Source organism: Crassostrea angulata, chromosome 9 (genome assembly GCF_025612915.1).
Source record: "Crassostrea angulata isolate pt1a10 chromosome 9, ASM2561291v2, whole genome shotgun sequence".
In the NCBI taxonomy this organism is placed as follows: domain Eukaryota; kingdom Metazoa; phylum Mollusca; class Bivalvia; order Ostreida; family Ostreidae; genus Magallana; species Magallana angulata.
In genome coordinates, this window is record NC_069119.1 from 19,388,559 (window position 1) to 19,413,105 (window position 24,547).

At 32.2% G+C, this 24,547-nt stretch overlaps 1 protein-coding gene and 1 long non-coding RNA gene across 2 annotated transcripts; both read right to left on the reverse strand.

Annotated features, from left to right (window-relative positions):
• Window positions 1-655: 655 nt before the first annotated feature.
• Window positions 656-22,841, reverse strand: LOC128164206 (uncharacterized). Its single transcript, XM_052827962.1, has 13 exons — window positions 22,760-22,841; window positions 22,274-22,660; window positions 21,172-21,321; window positions 20,741-20,950; window positions 20,097-20,299; window positions 13,837-14,191; window positions 13,193-13,348; window positions 12,786-12,969; window positions 12,329-12,513; window positions 7,456-7,710; window positions 5,960-6,023; window positions 5,415-5,520; window positions 656-5,286 (listed from the first exon to the last, which is right to left on the reverse strand). Exons 1-13 carry the CDS (start codon window positions 22,763-22,765, stop codon window positions 5,145-5,147), a joined length of 2,403 nt encoding a protein of 800 aa, XP_052683922.1. The 5' UTR covers window positions 22,766-22,841; the 3' UTR covers window positions 656-5,144.
• Window positions 8,759-10,130, reverse strand: LOC128164207 (uncharacterized). The gene is made up of 3 exons (XR_008240918.1): window positions 9,957-10,130; window positions 9,154-9,261; window positions 8,759-9,059 (listed from the first exon to the last, which is right to left on the reverse strand). It is a non-coding gene; the product is annotated as an uncharacterized LOC128164207 (long non-coding RNA).
• Window positions 22,842-24,547: the final 1,706 nt, after the last annotated feature.

The window sequence follows — 24,547 nt, forward strand, 5'->3', positions numbered from 1 at the left end:
ATTCTGGAATATATATAAATTCTATATCATATAACAACAGAACGTTTTTGTCAGAGCAATTATAGGTCAATCAAATAAATAAAATAAGTCAAAGAAGAGGTTTCTAATTTGTCCGTCGGAAAGACCCCGTTATATCGCAAATAACCGACACAAAGTGATAAATGTTACAGCACAATCAAACAAAAAAAAACACTATCATCATCTTTGTATTTCCCGTTATTTTGAAAAAAGTAGTCTAATTCCCTTAGTTTAGGAAGGTTAAACACGATGGTATGAAGAAGGCACCAACATTTTTATCCATAAATTGTGACAATGTAGATAATGTAATTTACTAACAACTTAACATCAGTCTTTATTCTGTATTTAAAAAGGTGGCCTTTTGTTTGCAAATAGTCAAGCTGTAATAAAACAGTGTTTACTAACGCTGTTGCCTTAGAAAATCTTCTAATGAAAAAATAAAATGAATATCAGTCTGGACATTCTTCATTTGAAAATAAAAAGCAGTCATTAAACGTTAGAATCAAAAGCGTAAAAAATAACGCAGCTCTACAGAAATAAGTTTTGGGTTTAAATTGTTTAGGGTTTTTTTGTTTGATGATTGTCGTTTGTTTTTTTTTTTTTGTTTTTTTTTTTTTTGGGGGGGGGGGGTTTGGAGGGGTTCCTTTCCTTTTATATATAGCTTGATATTTTTCTTAATATATCTTCTATGGTATGCATAACACTTTAGAATTGCATATCTTTTATTATTTGTCATCTTTGCTATGCAATGCCATGGTGACATATTATCATAATTAGAAACAAATTTGCTCTACTTCGACACTCTTTGTATTAATGTGTATCAGCGCTGATTTTGCATGCTAGGAACCCTATAATCATTGTAACAGAGAATTGATTTTGAAATATTTTTAAGAGCATGGGCGATAAGTCCCAATACCAGCCCAGTGCAAAAGAAAATTTCAAGCTGCTTTTCTGTAAAAGTGTAATGTCTTCACCCCATTTCAGCGATATTTCTATTTCAAAAATCAGACTTAAGTCAATTTGATCGTAAAGATATGAATCAAAGTACTGAAAGTACTGTTAGACGGTGGCGCCGTTTGAAAGTGGCATATTACATGTATGATAATTATTGTTGTCGAAAATCCACAGCCAGCATCTCATACGTGTACTAATACCTAACGCTTACTCGCACAACTGGTCGTGAGTTACCTACATGGATAATTCTGTGTAAATCGTAGTTGTGATCACAATCCACACTTTACAAATGTTGTGTCTCTTTATCGTCATCTTTTGGGGAGAACCGATAGATTTATCATAATAGCCTTTGTAGTATAGAAGTTTGTATCTATATGTTTGTATCTATATGTTTGTATCTATATCAGTTGACATTAAAACTCCGTTTTCGGTTATACATGTACTACATGTACGTATTTTGATTGCCCCAAAATGACTCATTAAATATGTGGGTTGCCACCACATATTAAATGAATAATTCCAATCCAAAGCTATTTCATCACAGTACGCCCAAATATTTGATTGTATAAAGAAGGGGAATTTTTGGGTTTTTTTCCTTTTGACCTTTGGGTTGATCCCGCAAAGGGGAACACCTTTTGAAAATTGTGGATTGGACTATTGTGCTTTAAAGATATTGTAGATTTCTCAAAGTAACGAGAACAAATAAAGCTTTGGTATGATAAAATACTTATCAGGTTTTTACTAACTATTTGGGTATACATGTAGTACGGTTATTGTTCCTCTCGACAGCATTTTCCCTCAATTTCTTCACGGGGAAAAAGTTGCATCATCACACTTGCTTGTGGACCATATGCATCACACTTGCTTTGTCATCATAGTCAGTTAATAAATTTAGGTGTACAGAAAACAGAATGGTTTACAAGAACCTGTTTGAGAAAACTGGTATTGCTTTTGGAATGCACGTCATCATGAAACAGAAGAGTCAATTAATATTTTATCTTCGACTTAAGTGGATTATTTCCATTTGCTCGCAACGAAAGTGAATAAAAATTTTAAAAATAAAATATCATACAATATTCAGTCGCGGCAGTTTCATTAATCCACGTTTTAAAGTACATTTGTCTTATTGTATTTAGCTATAGATTTATTCAAATTATTTGAATGAATTTGGGAAAGTCACATGTATATTTTATCGCTTCTCAGTACACTTAACACGCATGATTTACTTGCTACATGAAACTTTTCTAGTAAACTTATAATAAATATTGATTAATTATTCAAAATTAGTTTTTAAAAACACCAAACAAACAAAATTCAAGTTGAACGCATGTTTTTCTGACCGAACAGCTGTGTAAATAAATTTCATTTTATTCTTTGCATGTATTATACAATAGATCTAGGGTTTGCAAATCCCGGCAATATTTTCGGAAAGCTATATAGTTCTGTAGCTCAGTAGAATACTACAGTCATCTATGAAGCACATTTTTTACCTTCATGTTTCATTATTTATCGCAAATATAGCATGGATGTATACGCTACGGCCGATGTAGCATTTCGTTGAGTGATGACAGGTGTGTATTTCGATTGCAAACTGACGCATTTATATAGGCCCGCCTATTTGTAAATGGAAACAAATGTCTAAGATAGCTCATAATAGAGTTGTACTCGCGAGTTAAAAATTATTTGAGAACAAAAGGGGCGATATTTACGTACATGTGTAAAACATGTTATCTATTAGCGACAAAATCCCCCCAAAACCAAAGAAAAGGTTCTCGAATAGCAGAGACGGTGCATATGGATTAAAGTCCGAATTGTACTTCGCTCATCGAATTGCGTTATTCAGTTTATTGTGAACAATTCATCAGAAACTGTTAATAAGTGAACAAAATTATTGTATCTTACATTACCGTTCACAACGTACCATAAATGTAAATGGAATATTGCATGAGTTGAACCGATTGTTTTTTCTCACAAAAAGCTAGCGTTTGCTGCAAATTAGAGATAAACGAGCTGACACGCCGAGAAATCCATAAGACGTTTTACAGCATGTCTTTAATCCCTTATTTGCTTACAAAAAAATCTGAACTGAAAATCTTTGAAACATCGTAAAATGTGGTTTGTTTATTCATGTATACATGTAAAATTGTAAAATGACGACTTGATTTGCACGTGAATTTTACAATCCGAGGCCGATCGATTAGCGTGTTTGAGAGAAAGTCAGCAGCAAGTAAAGCGTCAACATCAGTAGTAAATGTTATAAAATTAATGTTCCTATAGACTGAGTGGGTTACAAAATTAAGTAAATCACAGGTCAGTCCAAAATTAAACACATTTTTATCGTAAATTTCAAGTTTTTTGTTAGCTGCATGCAGGACTGTAGCTCCCGGTCTGAAAAAATTTCGGATGGACGACCTGGGAGCTACAGTGCCTCCCATAGTAAAAAACTGCAATTCACGGCGCACAAAAATTTGCGCTAGTTTTGGACTTATTAACCTTATTTTTACACAAATTCTGTAAAAATAATTAGTACCATTAATTTCTTTAGCAAATTTACTACTGATATCGTCACTTTACTTGCCTCAGATTTTCTCCTAAACATGATAACCGACCTCGGAAAATGAAGTATGTTAATTTACGTCGAGATCGAGAGTCGCCATTTTTAAATGTAAACAAACTTGCACCACTTTAATTAACAGGGCTGGTGATGGTGTTTAAAAGGCTATCAGAAGCAAGTGAAGTGACGATATCTGTAGTAAAATGTCCAAAGAATTTTTTGGGATCAAATATTTGTACAGAATGTGTTCGTAAATGAGATTAATCAGTCCAAAACTAGCGCTTTTTTGTGCGCAGTAAACTGCAGTTTTTTACTATGGGAGGCACTGTAGCTCCCAGGTCGTCCATCCGAATTTTTTCAGACCGAGAGCTACAGTCCTGCAGCTAGTTTTTTGTATGTTTAAAACACATGCACACTTGTAGAAGAAAGTGTGCCATTGATCGGTTTAAGTTCAATAAAATGTATTTTATGTAATATTCATTGTCAGTATCTGTAGTGAATTCTTTAGAATAAGCTACAATAACAAATAAATATTCTGCCTCAACTAAAATTAATGCGTTGAAAATGACTGAATTTATCGATGAAGCATAATTACTGAAATATGAAATGGCAAACCTGTTTAAACAGTGTGTTTCTGACAATTGTTTACATCATTAAAAAAAAAACAAGAAGCGATTATTGTGAGATTATTTAAATTTAGGTACAAAATGATTAGCAGCTATAATGCTTAAAATATCCGATAACATTAAAATTAGTTCTCATACTGAAATCGACATATAGATAAAACATTGCGTGTAACGTACACTGCATACCGAACAGAGTTATCGTTCCTTATCCGCTAGGGTCCCTGTGAGAAATACTCTTCCGGTCAGGACCGTAGCAATAGACCGTGGCTATTTATAGCCACCGTCTAAAAATAAACTATAAAAAAAACCCACTGATTTCTTATATAGAAAAAAATAATTAATTCTTCCTTTTCAAAATAAAATCATGTAATAAAAGGTTATTCTTTCTACAATACTGGTACCATTTACAGCTAAGAAATACGTTATGAATATCATATTGTTGATATTAACATTGCTAGTGTTTATCATACGACAATTAATCATTATATAACACAACCGTTTCATACAATGTTGATTGATTTAAACACTACAAAATAAACATACATGTATTTAGATTAAACAAAATTACAATGATATTTCTATCGACAAAGGTATCAAACACACAAGCTATTATACAAATAATGTTGATAGTACAATTATTTTTATATTAATACATGATAACATTTATTCATACTATTTCTAAATATCTATCAAAAATAAGTATACACTTATTTCTGTTGACGTCACAATGAATAATATAATTTACTTATAAAGTATAAAAACCATTACATCGAGCTTTTTATAATTAAAATTTTTTTAGATAAAATTTCCTGTAAAAGACATAAAAAATCCTTTTTTAACTTTGTACAATATGTCAATGCTTAACATAGAAAAAATCACTTCTTAGCAGAAAAACCACTTTCCATTGCAAGTCATATGTGATTACGATTATTTTTCAACTACCGGTGAACTTTTTTAACAATGATTGGTATCAAGGTGCCCGGCCCGCAAACCTATGTTGTTATAAAACTGCTGGGGCTGAGGGATTCATAGTTAGGAGGCTGGGAAGTGATGCTGTCTGTGTTCGTGGTCTCGGTAAGATGTGGGGAACACTCTCCACACTTGGATGATGGGCTTTTTATGTCATTTTTTGGGCTAAAAATCAATGTATGACATTTATGGCCTGATTATAATCACATTCAAACATTATTTAATATTGGATTTAATTATTTTTTTTTTAGGAGACTGATTAACAATTATTCATGTAAATGACGAAAGTATACCTTAAACAGGTAGTCGTTCTAATCTTTAGATAAAGTAAAACACATACAACCGCAAGGATGATGACAGAAACAATACATAGAGCTGTGATCAAAGCTAGAGAAATATCTGCAAAAAATAAAAATAAACAGAAATAAACAACAACAAAAAGGGTATGTTACATGTAAAAGCAAGACAGGAATAATGATTAATACCTTCCAAAGTATATATTTTTTTTAATTGCATACACATGTATTGACTGCTAAACAAAAACTTTTTATTACGAACCAAAAAACCTTGTACAATTGATTTGAACGAACCCTAACAAGCAAGCTTGACTCAAATAATTAATGTATTTTTTATTTCATTAAATTGAGTTATTTGATAATGCCATATTAGACATTAAATGTGTTTGTTTATTTTTACAATATATCAATTTTATTTAAAATTACTAATCTTCAAGAGATATCAGAAATATAGAAATTATCATAGGAATGTTACCGCATAGAAATATCCCAAATGAATGTTGTTTAAGAGACAATGACTTTCAAAATCAATAACAGCTTACCATTTCCTTCCTTCTCTTTTTTAATATTGATGTTTTGACTTGACGATGAATCCTCACATGTTCTCTAATTATAAAAAATTTACAATTTAAGTTTTGTTCAATTTATATAATTTCTATTTTAAGAAACAATTTAGCCTTAGCATTTCGCTGAAAATGCACTTATATTTAAAAGAATGTTCGTTCTGTCTTAAAACAAGTCTTTCAAAACGTTTAAGAATTTTGGATAGATCTACTTAATAACTCTGGTTTTAAAAAAAAACAAAGATACAAACAAAAAATGAACATACAGAAGGGCAAAAATAAATCGATTCAAAAACATTGAAAACAGAAAAAAGTGAGATTATCAATCATGCCATATCAAAAATGATTTTTACTTAGAATAAGGAAAACTATCAATTTATGGTACATGTGTAATGTCAGATTATCAAATATACACACGCATGACTGTCAACAATTTGTAATTAAAAAAAGAGTAACTTAAATTTAGCTTTAGTTTCATGTGATATGACTTAAGTGTGATTTTTTAAAACCTTTTTTTATAAACATAATTTATTTTATAGAAGTCAGACAAGCGTGTTTGTAACAACATTTTGACGTACTTCGAGTTGTATATATTGTAACGATTTTTGATGTATGATTGTTTATTTGTATTCATAAAATGCATTTCGTATTTATATATGTATTTAAGAAACAACTGGAAGCATCGTTTATCATTATTATATGTCTAAAATGTATTTAATCTGTTGTATATCATTGTTTTACCTTGCAATTCATCCCTTTTTTTTCTTATTTTTGTACTTTCATTTTCTCATACTTCCGGTTGCGGGAACTTATGAGAAGCTTTTACCTAGAATAGTCGACCAAATGGGTTGTGCAACGTCACTTTAGGTTGGGTGAAGTCATATATAAACGTGAATATTTTAGACGTTGAGTCAGTTTTTTAGTCAGTTTACAGTTTATTTGAGTTTAGTTTTAGTTTACGAGTAAATCAGTTGAGTCTTTGAAGTCTGGAAGTCAGATTATTTAGAACCGTTACCAGACAGTGTTTTACAAAGTCGTAACCAGACGAGACCAATATTGCAAGGTTATTGAATTTGTGTATTTTAAGAAATTATATTTATAGGAAAATCTACTATAATTAAACTTTATTTGAGTTTCGAGGGATTTATTATAAAATCTAACTAGTTACGCTGCGTAACTGGTTATTTATTATTTTCTTGATTTGTTCAGTAATTGAAATTAAATATCATCAGAATATAATTATAAAACCTTGATTATCTTGTTGATTTTTTTCAAAATAACCGCTACCAGGTTTACCAAGCTTAAGCATAAATAAGCTTCCAGAATTTTATTATAATAGACAAGATCGAATTTATCCTATCTTATAAGTACTCATTAAGGCGAAAACGTTATAATATTTATTAACAATCAACATTTATTTCTTTTGGTAAAAATGTAAGTGTACTTGTTATAACATTTGTAAGAATTATTTTTACCGTAATGTTACATTCCAACGTTGACGCACTACAGGTGTAACAGACATCATTGAAAATGACAATGGGCATGGATTCACCAAAATGCATATTGTCATAAGACAAACTAATGTAAAAACCAATTCCATATAAATTCCCGTATGAGGAACGTCTTCTAAGGTTAATGGTCGGCAAGTTGATTCGCAAAATAGTTGGGGTAATATGCGTTGTTTTGAGGGTTGCAGTTGAAAGCCTGTCTGTCTTTCCCAGATCTGTTATCTTAAAAAAGTAAAACTAGTCTTGTCGAAATAAATGTTATAAATTGGATATGCATTATTCATTATGCAGTTCATTAAAAGGTCAGAAACGTTAATTGTAAATGCATGACAATAAGATTAAGATTTAAAACTTTACAATGAAAAAATAATAAACTGTCAACAATTTCAAAAATCCATAAAAGAGAATGCAAATTCAAAGCAGGGCAACGCGGACCTCTAAAAATATAGAGGTAGGATCAGGTGCCACGGAGGAGTGAGCATTCTCTGCTGAACGGTCACACCCGCCGTGTGCTCTTTGTCGTAATCGGGAAAAACGGAAAAGTACGTAGACAATTAGGTGATTAATTATGATCTAACAATTATGAACAAAAACGTCAGGCAGCATGCGACCCAGTGGAAGATTGTATTTGCTGACAAGGTCGTTGTATCGACCATAAAACTTAAGAAAAGATGACTTCAAACGAGACTGCTGATAGTCCTGTTTTATCAACTTGTTTGCCAGTAGCTTGCCTCGCCTTAGAAACTGTTCATACGAAGAGCATGCCCTTGTGTATCGAATTAAATGAGAGACAAAAACACCATATGCAGGTGATGAAGGTATATTGCTACATAAGTAAGAATGAAGTTAAGAAGTTTCTTTAAAACCACATGTATATTGATAATTGATCTTATTTGAAGAGCCCTTTGAAAAATGATTTCTGAAATCAGGAACACATATGTGGGGGCAGTTGGCAGGTTAATTTTAGGGTGAAATTCCCTCCCCTTCTTAAAGAACAAAAAATTGCAGGATTGTTTGTCTCGTATTGCATTTACTTATTCTTTGAAAAGTGCACCCTAGGTGACAAACTTTTAAAAAGGAACAAACGACTGCTACATAGGATTTATTTTGACCAGAGCCTCACATTTCAAAACCTATAGAACATCACATCTAGTAAAGATACATGTATTTATCAGAATCAATTAGGCTGTTTAAAATTAATTCTACGTTTAACGTAACATGAAAATTTCAAACCTACGAGGGAGGGAGGAAAAAAATAAACAAACAAAAATTTCAAACAAGTGTGTTTTTATTGAAAGTCACCCATTCAGTTATTAATACATCAACACTGTCATAAAATACATAAGGTAGGATTCAGTTCATGTTAATTTTTGCATTTTCAGAGCATATACTTTTGTGTAATTTATGTTTATATCCTTTCTGTGGGTACATCATGTATACTGGACGAGAAGTGGAGTGACTTGCAAGCACATTAAGTGGTACATCCAATGGATTTACATCAACATAGCAACGGAAGGGAAAACTTTCTTTTAAGGGAAATTGTTGCGCAACACATGTTATTCACAGATTATCTACAATCAAAATAATGACATTATTTCATACATTTTCATAATAACACATTTTAAAATTTTACATATCAGAGTTGTGTTGTAACATTCACTGTACCTTCTTCTAAGAACTCAAGACAGGGTTCTTGAAATAGCTGTCACCTTACAAGTGTATTCCACTTTTCTCTGTTCTTCCACTTTAGCTGGGACACCTGTTAGTTTCTTCCTATTATATATTGTGAATGAATGAATTATTATTCCTGAACATGTTATTAAAAATGTAGATACATTTCAAATGAAAGGGATTTGCGGTCATTATCGTGTCAAAACTCTTGTCTAAATCAGTAAATTATGCTGACTTAATGCATAGCTTCACTTCAAGGTATTGCATCCATAATTATTATATTTAAAACCAAATATTGGTAGTTCGAACACTGAAATCTTAGTATGATTTTATATGGTCATTCACCTTTGAATTGAACAAACGTTAAAAAGGAACATATTTATCACATCTTGAAGCTAACATTGAACATGTTGAAGTCTATGAAGATAGGTATAATTTTTTAGATCTTTTTATATCTTTTCAGTACAGTTGTGGTAAGAAATTGCTTAAGCTTTCCCATTCTTAAAAAAATGCAAAAATAACTTAATCGTATACATTCTGAGTTTTTGCTAAATAAGATGGGTAGTCATTTCAGTTGTTGATGGACCACTTAAATAAATATTTTTTGCCTTTTTGGGTGGAAGTTGGTTCAGTATGGTTCAGGCTCTGTGACTTGACAACCGACATTAAACAATCTCGAAATAAGATTTTCACTGCCAACTTCGATCACGTGTTTGTCTGATCCATTATTCTTGTTGTTTTTTTACTTTGATAGTGGCATAGACTCTCATTTTCTTCGTGATGTAAAAACTGAATACCTCAATGCTGTCTTTGAGCATGTTTTTTCTCGTACAGGATGTAGAATTCAGTCGCTAAATGAAAACCCAAACCCGAACGACTTTTTCAAATCCGGATTTGTTTGTTTTTTCAAAACGACAATTTCGCCGAAACCTACGCGCGCGGGTTATGTTAAACGTAGAATTAATTTTAAACAGCCTTAATATGTAAAAAGGACAAAGATTTACCCCACTTTGGTCATGTGTTATCTTTCAAAAGACGCAGAAAAGCAGTTGACCTCTAACATTAAACATGTGGGTAGGTTAGGGCAACTCCTAGTTTAGATGATATTATCATTTTCAAAGTGTTTAATTTCATAAAAACAATGTAAATTAGTATCAAGTGAATGGGTCCACTAAGGAATTATATTTATACTTCGGAATCCAGCAGCTCTTTGAAGCTTTCTTGCCATGTTATCACGTGACAGTAAAAATTGTCCGCTATTTTACCTAAACAAAAAATTAAGAAAATGTCAATCTATTCCAAAATTTATTATAAAGTAGATATAGAAGATATGATAACAAAATTCGATCGGCAAATAGTTTATGATGATTACTCCTAGAATCTTATTATTAATCGCAAAAAGTAAATATTGTCTCATTATTTATCGCAAACCATCTCAAATTCTTATTTCATTAATAAAAATATATAATTTTTACTACAGCAACAAAGCAAAGGATTCTAGTTGCATATTCAGATCATATGCTATTGATATTTGCGAGATTCATCTTTAATAGCAATAGGGGCAGTGTTACACTTTTGCCATATCAATGTCTATCTGCTTACCTTAAAACACTTGCTGAAAATATTCATGCTGTATTATCTGCTTTATATCTATCTTGAATAAGTCTTATTTCAGCATTGTTTACACTGAATTCCGATTATTTATCTTCCGACATTGATCTTATCTATAAAATATGCTGGTGACTTATGAATGATACAGAGAATTTGAAGGCGTGTTCATTTCGAAGAGTTTATAGTGACATTTCACATCTGTAATTTTTATTTTCTTGAGTAAAATATGACATTATTCAGCTTATTGTAACGTCATATAGATCAGGAGAATTTTACTCAATCGATCGCTGAGAGTTGCTTTACCATACCCGCGCGAGTATACGCATTTTGTTTTCCTGGTGTTACGTTGCTTTACCTTTCACAATGCTACCCCTCTGTACATGTACCACGTGTGTCACGTGGTTAATTTTCCAGTTCGACATGACTGTTTATCTCAATTTGCTACATTTATGCAAATGCATGTGCAATATTTGTAAGGTGTTTTTGGCATCTGGTGATAAACTATGTATTAACCAGTCGAAACCGTTCATAAAATATCTTCATATGCATATCTTCTTTTGTGCAAAGGTCATCTTATTTTAATTGACGTCTATTTTTCATTTTAAGCAAAGCAACTTGTATGGGGCTTAATAACATTCCCTATAACGCTCACCAAATCACGTGTTGAGTAAAAAAAGTAAAATATGATTTATGAGATTATGAAAGAGTTGAAATAATAAAAAAGTTTATGGACCTCCAACTGTCTTCGGACCTTTATATTATATGTAACGGCATTGCTTATCTTCGCAGCACTGTTAAGGTTTACTTTGTGGTTGTGCCGACAAGAAAGTACTGGAAATGTTAACTATGACATTATACAAAACAACAAGTCGTCAAAAATGCTAATAAAGGAATTTACGATTGTTATGGGTACTAAAACATTCAACTACATTAAAAATACCTATGTGTGTAACTTTGTAGTCAAATAAGTCCAACAACGATAAATATAAACAACTGACTGATCGCGGTTCACTTGAATAATTCTAATAAAAGTAACATTAGAGAATTCATGATTAAATAATCTTTAATTAGCTGGAAATTAGCTATTTATTTTATTCAAACGTAAATATGCCTCTATTATTTTCAAATATGAGTTTATTTAAAAAATTATGAATAAAACTATTGTCATTTCTATGTTCAAAATTGGACTTACTTGTACTTATGTCTCTCATTTGAAATCAGAAGAGTTTATATAAATATTTATAAAGAAAATCTACAGAGATGTTATGATAACTGAGGATTTTTTAATTGCACGCATAAAGTAAAATTTTGTCGAAAATTGCTTATGATCAATTAAACAGAGGAAAGTTACTTTGCTCATGATCATTTGTGCCACGAGTTTTATACTGAGCCGTGGATTTTAAAAAACAATAAACAGCAAGAAATAAAAGTAATGGCGTCGCAATAGCAATCATCGCAACTCAGTAAATCAGCAAGATCTTTCATCTATTGGCTTGTTTGTTTAAAATATACCTTTACTTATTGACTATGTGCATTACCAATTCTAATAAAACCTTACTTCAAATTCCTCTAATTTGGCGTATACAACTTCTGAATGAAAAAAACCGAAGATGTTTGTTTTCTTGCATGCACGTTTGCTTGTTTTACATAATCCGTTTTCTGGTAAGGTAACACTGGTTGGCGGTGTTGAGGCAGTTAGTGAACAGTCGACACCAATGTATGGAGCTCTACACTTGCACTGTCCTTCAATAAAGTAATCACATTCTTCTTATCTTTTAAAGTAACAGTAATATATTTGACTACGTGAAAAAAGTAATAAAACATGTAAAGATAAATTAATGAAACATTTACTGTAAAAAAAATTGAGATTAATCAACTCGACATGTGCAGTGTTTTCATGATAATCTTAACATATTTCATATTTAACAGAATACTGACGTACCATTTATTATTACTGTCTAAATATTCATTTCATTTTCTTACTTAAGATAAAATTTTAAATAATAAAAAGATACCTTTATTGCAGACACCACGAGAAGAGCAATCATTAGGACAAACAAGTTTTCCTATTGCATCTACCACGGAAACTCTTTTAAAACCATTCTTCGCGTGATATTTTTCGTATCTTTTTATTTGGTCTAAACAAAAGTGGTTTAAAGATTCCAAAGTGTATTTTGAAAACTCTGTCGACCCACTGTCCTGAAAAACAATATAAAAAGAATATTAATAACAATTTAAATATATTTACTTTGAAAAAAAATACATATAGATCAAAGAATAACGTTTAATATGTCATGTCCAATGTGTTATCAAAACACACAAAAACTTACACTTTTATGTTTTATTTCAATTTATGTACATTTTTTTGTTGAAACACACAAGATAAAATTCTTTACAAATTACATCTAATAATGATGGTTACCCTTATATCCAAGACACATTGTTCTATCGATATATCAGTACTTTCTTTCATTGGAATGTAGTTCTGACAACTTATCCGAGCCGGGTTGTTGAGAATGATATTTTCACAGTGTTTGCGAGCTGTTAATTCATTCCAACCATTCTTCCATGAGGGAGTCTAATAATAGTTGAAATCAAAATAACAATATGAATACTTAAATGCAAGAAATGTTTTGCATTAATCTCGCCTTTATTATATTACAACAGAACAATCAGGGTAATTGGAAACTTTCATAACAAAATGTGTTGAAGCAAATTTTTAAAAGATAAATATATATATCTATTTCTGATAAGGAATTCACTGTTAATGAGATATCGATAGCCTCATACCGGGATTGACCTCATGACAAAAGCTTCCCTCTCTCATTTTACAGAAAGACCAGTGCGCAATTTAAATGTCTTTCTTGACAAAATATAGACACATTCTCACCCACGAGAAATTTTTCATTGAAAAATCAGAAATATGAAGTTTGTGAGAGGCTACACAATAAAAGAACATATTTATTTGTTTTAAAGATATGTTTAGAGTTCATACCCGAGAAGTTGGCGGGTGTATAAAGCAAATAATAAACGTGAATATTTTCTTGCTTATACATTGATACGTACAGGAGGAATAAAGTCTGGATCAAAACTCGGATCAATGGTCAAGGGCATAATTTCGATGACTTCATCACTTTCGGCACTTCTTTTTTGGACAAGACGTTTAAAATCCATTTTAATAGAATTCCGTTTATATCGATTTTGGTAGTGTGTGCACGTTGATGTCAAACTATTTGGAGTTGTTTGGGAACACATGATAGCTGATGAAGCAACAGAACATTTTGCAGTGTGGTATTTAGAAATGCTGTTTTCATTGTCTTTAATTTCTTCAGCACAGTCACAATATCGTGGCAACTCAAAACTATTATTGTTGAACACTGCATTGGGACCAAAGAGGCTCTCCGTAGAATTTATATCAACCCTACAATGTCAAATAACAAGTTATAAAATAATTTTGTTTGCATTATAGGACCCCTGAGTCACTCGTATGACGTACACTACGGCAAACGCGGTTTGCATATTTGCAATTGTATTGCAATTAGTCTTCTCCGGCGTCTTCTGTCGTCGTGCGAGGTGCGTCAGGCATCGTGTGTTAACAATTAAACATTTTATATTTGACATAGAAAAATACATGGCTAGTTCTTTTAAATAATGAAATGATGCATATTTAGGGTAAGGGGAACGTTAATTGTTATTTAAAGGACTGTTGTCCCATAGGGGCTAGATGCAGAGTAAAAATGGCTAAAATTTGACCATCTCAAAAAACCTTTTCTACATGAACTTTTTCGCACATATGTAAAAAAACAAACTTATATTATTGTAGTCTGGGAGGCCATCTACCAAAATTCATAACTTCATATCTTCCGGAACAGAGGTTCTAAATTCTAACTCTGGAGTGGGGCAAACATGATGATAAAGTGTAAATGTGCAGTTTATGTTTTTTTTCTTATCTTTACTGGGACTGAATACCAAAAACCAAAATTGTAGATTTTATGTCCCCTGATATAGGGGTTTTAACGCTAGGATGGGGAATAAATAGTCATACAGTGTTAAGGCATATAACGTTGAATCTTCTCTTCTTCCGCTGGAACTAAATAGAAACTGATTGTGTATTAAGAAAAATAATAAAGCAATCAATCAAATTAAAAATTGATAGTCCCCTTTCTTACCTATGGGTGTAGCAAAAATGGACGTATAGTGTCTATAATCATTTTTTTTTTTAAAGCCTTCTTTACGTCTACTGGCAACTATTAGAAACCAACTGCAAATAAGACCATAAAGCTGTGAAATTAAACAGCTCTTGAATTAAATTTTATGAAACCTCAGGCAGAGAATCTTGCGGGGGCAAATGTTATGTTTCAAAATCCAATTCTTTTGTTCTTCCTTTGAGTTTGTTAGAGAGATGCTTTTTAGAAATTTTAAAAATAATGAATGAAACTGTCACAGTTGGGATATCATGAAAGACTTTGGCCCATGGAAAAGATTTTGTCGGGGGAAGGGGATAAGGGTTTATACATTAGCTTCCCTTGCTTGTTTATATCTAATAAGGTATTATTGTCAAATATTATATGTAATTAAGAGGTCAAAGTAGGGATTATTTGATTAAAACATGTCTACTACAGTACAGCTCACGAGTATCCCGACACCCACCGTGTAAAAAACACGGTGGAAAACGGTCTGTGTCGCACCGTGCACACGGTGTGACACCGTGTATGTGTATTGGAAAATTCAAGAAAAAGCACCGTGTTGCACCGTGGCCGCCTGTGTAACTCCGTGGCCACTGTGTTACTCCGTGGATATCGTTACCTGAGACGTTGATAGAAATAGCGTATGTTTAGAAATAAAGAAATTATGGCTTGTTGAAACATATATATCCTTTTCACATTAAAAAAAAAAAGAATGTCGACTTAAGTTGCACGGACCCAAAAAATTGTCGAGGCCGTCAACGTTATTTTTTGGTGATCTGAAAACTCGACGTAAATGGGTACCTTTTAATTCATTTGTACTTAAATTGAAATAAATTCACCAAAAATACTTAATAATCAATTAATATATAATCAAAATTCAAATCAATTTAATTCATCTGGTTTTTTTCTAAACACACGTGATGTTGTAACTGACGATCCTATTAAAATATCAGGAGCTTAAACGTCTTATTTCTGTTATCTGTAAACACTTTCTGATTTATCAATTAATTTACAGCCTTACTTTAAACCAATACAAAATGAGAAATGAAAACATTTCAGATCATGTTTTTTCTAAAAACATGTGCTGTTGATGTGCTGTGGTAAATAACAACCCCATATTACGGGTCACTCGAATAATTTGGACTTCAGCTATCTATGTAGCAATAAATAAACAAAAAAATCACGTTTATATTATAGATTATAGATAAATACATGAACAAACTCTTGTTAAATTATATTCAAGCATTGTACATGTATTAAAAATATACCCGCATTTCATAAAATAATTTTCAACTTTATTTCCGTATAGCTGGTAATGGCCTCGTGATTTCACATGAAAAAAATCACTCGTGTGATGTACGGAAGGTGATCAGATACACAGCATTGTCTTTCATCTTGGGTTCTATACACAACAGGTGTTATTGTCTGTCTTGTTAGGTGTCATTGGAATTTACAACTAACTTTGTGTATATTTGGACGTCTGAACAGGTGTACTCGAGATGCCGTTATTCACACCTTTCCGCGAACACCTGTTTGGTAACTCATCACAACCCGTCGTGTGTATGGTCTGAATATATCTTACATGTACTTCTTCTTTGTTAGTTCAATGATTTTTCCTATAAATCTCTAACAAACAAAAAAAAAATGTCTGTAGATATGTACACAAACAACTACACGTAAGACTATCGGCGCGTGGATCCGGGGAACAATTCAGCAACTCTATAAATGTATTAACTTGCGATAAGAAATTATTTACCGGGTACACATTAGGATTGTGTATGTACGAAAAAAACCTGATTGATTAAAAAGATGAATGAGATAATACCGGTCACTTTTTGCAAACATTTAGAACACACAACTTTATTGATGTGAAATAGCGTCGAAATTTTAACGAAAAATCTTATTACATCGTGAACTTTACAAACTTTTAGTCATTGTGTTGAAATTGTTATTAAAACCATGGATCTAAAATAAATGAATTAAATTCATACAAATAGAACTCTGATAATTCTAAAATGATTGCACAAAAGTACAGAGAGAGAGAGAGAGAGAGAGAGAGAGAGAGAGAGAGTGAGAGTGAGAGAGAGAGAGAGAGAGAATTTTACAACGTAATATTCCAACCCTCATATATGCAGTATAAGAATAAAGAAACTAAACATTTCAAACACTGAATCCTTCATTGTTAAACATTTTTCTATTTTGCGGACTTAAAAAAAACAATAAAACGGCATTTTTCCATATCATGGGAGGAGCACGTGATCTATCTCGCGGGCTGATTTGATTGACAGGGATAGCACGTGGACCCTGACTGCATATATTCTATCGCAATTTTAGGGAAAAGGGTTCAATATAATGGAAACTATAAATCTAACTTATTACACTGTATTACAAGTAAAATGTACTTAAATCAAACTCATACTGGTATTCTCTCTCATTCTCTCTCTCTCTCTCTCTCTCTCTCTCTCTCTCTCTCTCTCTCTCTCTCTCTCTCTCTTATATGACGATCATTAAACAATCAAACAGTAATAATTGCAATACTGAGTAAACTGTAGTTTCGTGGAACACAAATAATTTCTAAACTCAAGTTGCTATAAAGATGAAATAAAAAGAAATATCAAGTACCGATCCACGGATTCTTAGCGCTATAAATATGTACCGTGCGGTACTACATGGACAAGTACATAAAAGAAAGAAAATTTGAAAATATATTAGATATAAAGCTGTATAATTATATTACTTAGAGAAAGTACATTTGTTTTCGACAACCCGTTAGATTAGTTATCGTTGAATAGAGTATAAGTGAGAAAAGATCACAGTTATGGTTCTATGCACTATTGAAACTGCCAAACTACAGTAACCACGATTACTACTACGTTTAAAAACGGACTGAAACAAAAACTTATGAAACCGTTCATTTGAATGTTAAAAAGGAAAATAAAGTGTTAGTGTTTTAATTGATCAAACTTTATGTGGGCGATATCGATTTTTAATATCAACAAAAATCAACCGTAACAATCACATACGTCTGAAAATTGCGTGCCTAAAAATTGTATTTATTTCTATTTCTGTGTCTTTTTCTTTTATTCTCTTACGTACATCAATAAATATTTTATTCTTTATAAGTTTTATTCCTAAATCCTCCTATTTTCACAGGTAAATACCGCGTGTTACACCGTGTTAGAGTCCGTGTTGCATCGCGTTGCACCGTGTCGCACCGTGTTTTTTCGTTTTGTGGCCGTAACAGAGAACAATAGATCAAAGGAACCGACACTTCCACGCTCAGCGTGGACTTTCAAACACGGTGGTCGGTGTTTTTGTCGGGATACTCGTGAGCTGTACTGTAGCTATCCTTATTAATGAAAACATACACGTCAAGAGAAAAAAAATAATTGGGGAAAATATTTCCTATCGTGCACCTTTCTAATATTCTAGGTTAAGTTATTTTACAAAAATATAGATTTCAAAGTCCTTGTTGCAAGAATTAAGGTTGGAAGGGTAGTCATTACTATATTTTATAGGACGTTTTTACTCCAGAATAAACCTTAATTAAATGCATATAGGAGATTCCTTAACAGGTCTGTGTAAAAGCTATCAAAATGGTAATCGTGTTTGTAAAGGCCTCTTGCTACAATTGTTAGCTCACCTGAGCTGAAATCTCAAGTGAGCTATTCTGATCACATTTTGTCTGTCGTCCGTCTGTCTGTCTATAAACTTTTCGCATTTTCAACATCTTCTTTAGAACCACTGAGACAATTTCAACCTAACTTGGCACAAAGCGTTCTTAGGCTAAGGGGATTCAAGGTTGTAAAAATTAAGGACCACACCCTTTTGCAAAGGAAGATAATTAGGAATTATAAAAAAGATTTCGAGAAATTCTCAAAACCTTCTTCTCACGAGCCATTAAGTCAGGAAAGTTGAAACTTTGGTGAAAGCATCCTCAGGTAGTGTAGATTCAAAGATGTGAACATCATGGCCCTTGGAAGTAGGGTGGGGCCACAATGGGGGGTCGGCTTTTTACATATGAATATATAGAGTAAATCTTTAAAATCTTCTTTTCAAGAACCATTTGGCCAGGAAAGCTGAAACTAATGTGGAAGCATCCTTAGCTGGCGTAAATTCAAAGCTGTGAAAATCATGACCTTGGGGGTAGGGTAGGGCCACAATGGGGGGACGAATTTTTACATATAGAGTAAATCTTTAAAAATCTTCCTCTCAGAAACCATTATGCCAGGAAAGCTGAAACTTGTATGGAAGCATTCTGAGGTAGTGAAAATTCAAAGTTGTGAAAATCAGGACCCTCGGGGGTAGGGCGGGGCAACAATGGAGGGTCGACTTTTTACATATGAATATATAGAGTTAATCTTAAAAAATCTTCTTCTCAAGAACCATTTGGCAAGGAAAGTTGAAACTTATAAGCAAGCATACTCAGGTAGTGAGATCATGATTCCCGGGGGGTAGGATGGGGTCACAAGGAGGGAGGACAAATTTTTACAGAAGATTACATAGAGAAAATATCTTTAAATCTTCTAAAAAAACATTTGCCTAAAAAAGCTGTAACTTTAGTGAAAGCAGCTTCAGATTTAGTTCAAATCACAATCTTTAGGAGTAGTGTGTGGCCACATTTGAGATTCAGTTGTACAAAGTAAAACATTTTAATTATTCACAAAAACTGACATGTTATTATATATGTTTTTAATTATATGCAAGCATTTTTATATATTGCTGATTCTTTTAAATTGTTTAAACTTTGGCCCCTTGACGATTATTGGGCCTCACAGGGGATTCGGAGTTTGATTTAAGTTTATATCATGTATATAAACAATTGTTATGGGTCTTTTTGAGAAGTGCAATGCTGAATGTGATATGACTATAAAATCATCCTGTTAAAAAGGGGGTCTTGGTTATAAATATAAGAATATCCAGAGGGAAATGGGTTTTTTTGTATAGGATATACATGTATTATACCACATTGTCCAGATATTTTGTATTATGACTCTATAAAGCTGATTTTATCCTGCCTATCTAAAGGTACATCAATGCTTCTAAACAGTTAAACCATTTTGTTTTAAAAATTACATGCGATTATGTGTGTGATGCTCTTTATTTGAAATACAATAAAATGCACAATATCTACTGTACCTCCAACTTGCTTGAAAGACACTTGAGTTTAAAGTTGATTTTCCCGACTCTTGAAGGTTGAAATCGTCAGAACTGTCATTATTTGGGTTTCCACATAACCCCTCAACATTGCCCTCGTCAAAGATGGAAGGTGTAACGTGGATTTCATAAAGCCAATTCCGCCCTATTCTATACTTTACTTGAGCTCCATTAGGAAGAGTTATCTTTAATGAATAGATTAAAGCAAACAAAGCTTTGTAAAACCTGTTTACATATAGGAAAATGTTTTCGTTGGATTATATATATATATATATATAATTATGGTACCGGGGATAAATAAACACAAAAAATAAGTCCAATGCTCAAACAACTTTTATCTATAGCGCTCTCGTCCTACCGGGCTCTTCAGTAGATGAAGAGCCCGGTAGGGCGAAAGCGCTATAGATAAAAGTTGTTTGAGCATTGGACTTATTTTTTGTGTTTATATATATATATATATATATATATATATATATATATATATATATATATATATATATATATATATATATATATATATATATATATATATATATATGTGAATATTATGAAACAAGTCTATTGGTTTGTTTATTTGTAGTTTCACCTATAATTGATATTAACCATAATGATAGTTTTCCATTTACCGATGAATATTGGTTTCCAATATCTACTACCATATGGCGATCGTCACAAATATGATACACAGTATCATGATGGATTAGAGGTTTACTATAGTGATTGGATATTCTCTCGCAAGTACGATAAGCAAACAGAGAGTTTTCTACTCTAACAGCAATTCCGCAACCACAATGTCCTTGTCCACCCCACTGGCAAGATGAAAAAAGAGCATGGACCTAATTGAAAAAAGCAATCATGTAAAACAAAAAAGAGAGAAACGAAGGTCATTCCACATACAAGAGGATAAAATAGCGTGTACCTTAATTTAAAAAAACCCATTATATTAAATCAGAGAGAACACAACAAGCTTAACATCCCAAAGAAAATAACTTTGTTCAGCTGTTGGCTTCCTGAACTTGTTACAAATACCAATAAGAATATTTGTGTATATAATCACAGCTATTCTCCTTTTTGTATCTCTGTACATGACAAATTCTCCTGCCAAAGACGCCGTCCATGATTTCCCGTCAAACGTTTTCATTCTGGGATCTGTATCTGCAGAGCACAGTTTGTTTATCATATGGTCGTCCTTGTCATATAGACGAATCTGGTATGAAAGTCAAAACAATCAAATATACATTAATGTAGTTTAAATGCTTCAAAAACCTCCCTTTCAAATTCGGTATTTTTAAAATTGAAAAAGAAAATAATATTGATTTAGAGTACAATTTAAGTACTTAGTTTTACATTGTAATATTAAAATGTTTGATATACTTTTTATATTAAAAATATTAAATCAAAACTAAAAATAACTATATCTTTAATGCACATTATATTATGCAATCAAATATATTTTTGATGCATGGAGATATACACACGGTCAATTCGACCCATGTATTTTAAAGGGACATGGTCACGATTTTGGTCAAATTTTATTTTTCTGTTTTTATTATTGGCAATGCTTTAGGAGTGCATTTCTAATGATCAAATGAAATTTGGGCGCCAGTCGTTGAGTTTTAAGCAAGATACAGGACGTATAATTCTTCGTCATGTAAACAAGGCCCTGTTTTTGTTTACATAGGTTCAATATATCAGTAAAAAATCTTTTTACAGCTGTTTTGTCTATCTTATTATTCATTTTCAGCATAAATAAACAGTTCCTAACGATTAACACATTCATTTTAGGTCAAAAACTGGAATTTTAACTTCAATATTAAAAATGTAAACAAACGCTTTGTTTGCATAGCGAAGAATTGTAAGGTCTGTAACTCGCTCATGACTCATCAAATGACACTCAAATTTTGGTTGCCAATTCAAAAAGCCTTACTGAAGCATTGTAAACATTAAAATCCAAAAACATTAAAATCCAAAAACGTGACCATGCCCCTTTAACAATAAAATAAAGAAATTAATGGCCGAACTTCTCTGTAAAATTTATTCAAGTGATAAAAAATAATCTTTAAGAAGGTAACATATGTTCTTTCTTGAAAGATTTTAATTACATGATTCAAAAAGTCAATTTTGATATCATGCAGAAATTAAGGGATATAAGTACGAACCTTTATATCAGGCATGGTAAAGTTGTACCAGACTTTCGATGGATCCTCTGGACTATTCGTTTTAGAACCTAGCTTGATATTTAAGTTTCTATCTTTGGGATAATTAATTAACCTGTCTGATTTGCCGGTAACATTAAGAATCTTCTCTTCCCACCAGGTAGAGCTTTCGATAACAATACCACATCCCTTTTCGTCAAATGCTAAGTCACCTTGGTTACTAAGAGGCTTGCATGAGTTAGTTGAAGAACGGTATTCTGGAGTTTGTAGGAAAATACTTGTTTTACAGTTCTTTTGACGATTTATGTCAAAACATCCAATAGGAACAGTAACTGTCAATTTTATGGAAATCATTTCCCCTTCTTTTAGTTCGTGTGAAAAAGACGAGGGCTATACAGGCAAAAAGAATGTGTATCCATTTACACAATCGTCTAATGAAAAAAAGAGTAATTACAAAATATTCTTAATATTAACACTATCTATACTTACAAACATTCCAGCTGGAAAATTTTCACTGTAGTTGTGATGACCTGGAATGCCTTTTTCGAATTGACGAACACGTACTGAACATTTTACCTGTATTTTGATATAAATAAAAAGGGATGTACGACCATCTTGTAAATTTGAGGATAAGAATGTAAGCATTTCGTGAACTGGCTTGTTTCTGTCCAAAACTGACCAAAACTTTTGTCAAAATATATAAAAGCAACTAGTGGGTTTGTTTTTTTTACAAAAAAAACACATGTCTCCCCTTCTCCCCAAGGATTGTAATATGGGGCAAATTTAACAATTGAAAAAGAATGATGTCAGCTATATGTTACCCAGACCCAGACAAATTTTATTATCTATTTCTTAATTTGACCTTGAGTAAAACATGGTCAAGGTCATATATAAATCAATAGTACACCTACACATGTATGTGTATTATTAATGTTCTTTGTTTAAATTTTGAAGTCCTTCTGTCAAAGAATATTCAGGAGTTGAACAATGAAGTTTTTCTAGTTTGACCTTGAAATACAATTTTTGGGTCAAGGTCAAAAATTTTGGTAAGGTTCAACTAGGTTATATACCATCTATCCGTGATACAAGTTAAAAGTCTATATGTTAAAGGAGTCTTTTGTTATGGCCCAGACAATATTTTTTTATGAAAAGCTTGACCTTGAAGAACAAAATAGGTCAAGGTCAAAACTGTTGGTGGCGTGCACTCCTTCTCAATACCATCTACCTATGCTCCAAGATTTAAGTCTTAATGTCAAAGGGTATTAAAGTAATGACCCAGACAAAATTTTATCATTTTTTTTCTTAATTTGACCTTGAGTAAAACAAGGTCAAGGTCAAATATTATTTAATAGTACACCTAAGTGTATTTTTATTGTTCCTTGTTTTAAGTTTGAAGTCCTTCTGTCAAAGTATATTCAGAAGTTGAACAATGAGGTTTTTTCTAATTTGACCTTGAAATAAAAATTCTAGGTCAAGGTTAAAAAATGTTGGTAAGGTTCAACTAGGTTATCTACCATCTATCTATGATACCAGTTAAAAGTTTGTATCTTAAAGGAGTCTTGTGTTATTGTCCGGACAATATTTTTATGAAAAGCTTGACCTTGAAGAACAAAATAAATCAAGGTCAAAACTTTTGGTGGCATGCACTGCTTCTCAATACCATCTACCTATGTTCCAAGTTTGAAGTCTTAATGTCAAAGGGTATTTAAGATACGGCCTGGGCAAATTTGGATGAAAAAGAATAAGAAGAACTAGACACGATCTCGTTGCGAGCAACGAGGAGGTCTTCCGTCCGATTTTTAGAATATGGAATGACCTTGTTCTTGATCTGCGTCAACGAAACGTATCCGGAAAAGGAGGCGGGATCTAAGAGTATTGGGTGAAAAACTATCTATCCCTTTAATGTCCCTTATTTAAGGGATCAGCTCCTTTTCATTCATTCTAGTTAAAAGTATTTTTGTGTACCGCTAATAAGTGTTTAGAAATTGGTTACCGTTTTTGACATATCTGGGAAAAATAGTTTTGATATCCGGTCCTTATACCCCTTTTAAGGTCCAGATAACAAACAATACTTGGTTGTACATTATAAAGCACATTATTTTGAGCATCTTTTTGTTTAATACTGCTTTCCAGAATTTTCCTCTATTTTGAGATATTGAGGATCAAAGTTTTGGACTTCTGGTCCCTTAAAATCCCTAACTACATAACATAGGAGTAAATGATTGCCATATATAGGTGAATACTGTTAGAATGAACATAATTGCTTCTATAACGTAT

Coding starts and splice junctions, on each gene's coding strand:
- LOC128164206 (XM_052827962.1), bottom strand. Junction 20,951..21,171: donor ATACAAAAAGGAGAATAGCT/GTGATTATATAC, acceptor TTTTTCAATTAG/GTCCATGCTCTTTTTTCATC. Junction 6,024..7,455: donor CGTTGGAATGTAACATTACG/GTAAAAATAATT, acceptor TTTTATAATTAG/AGAACATGTGAGGATTCATC.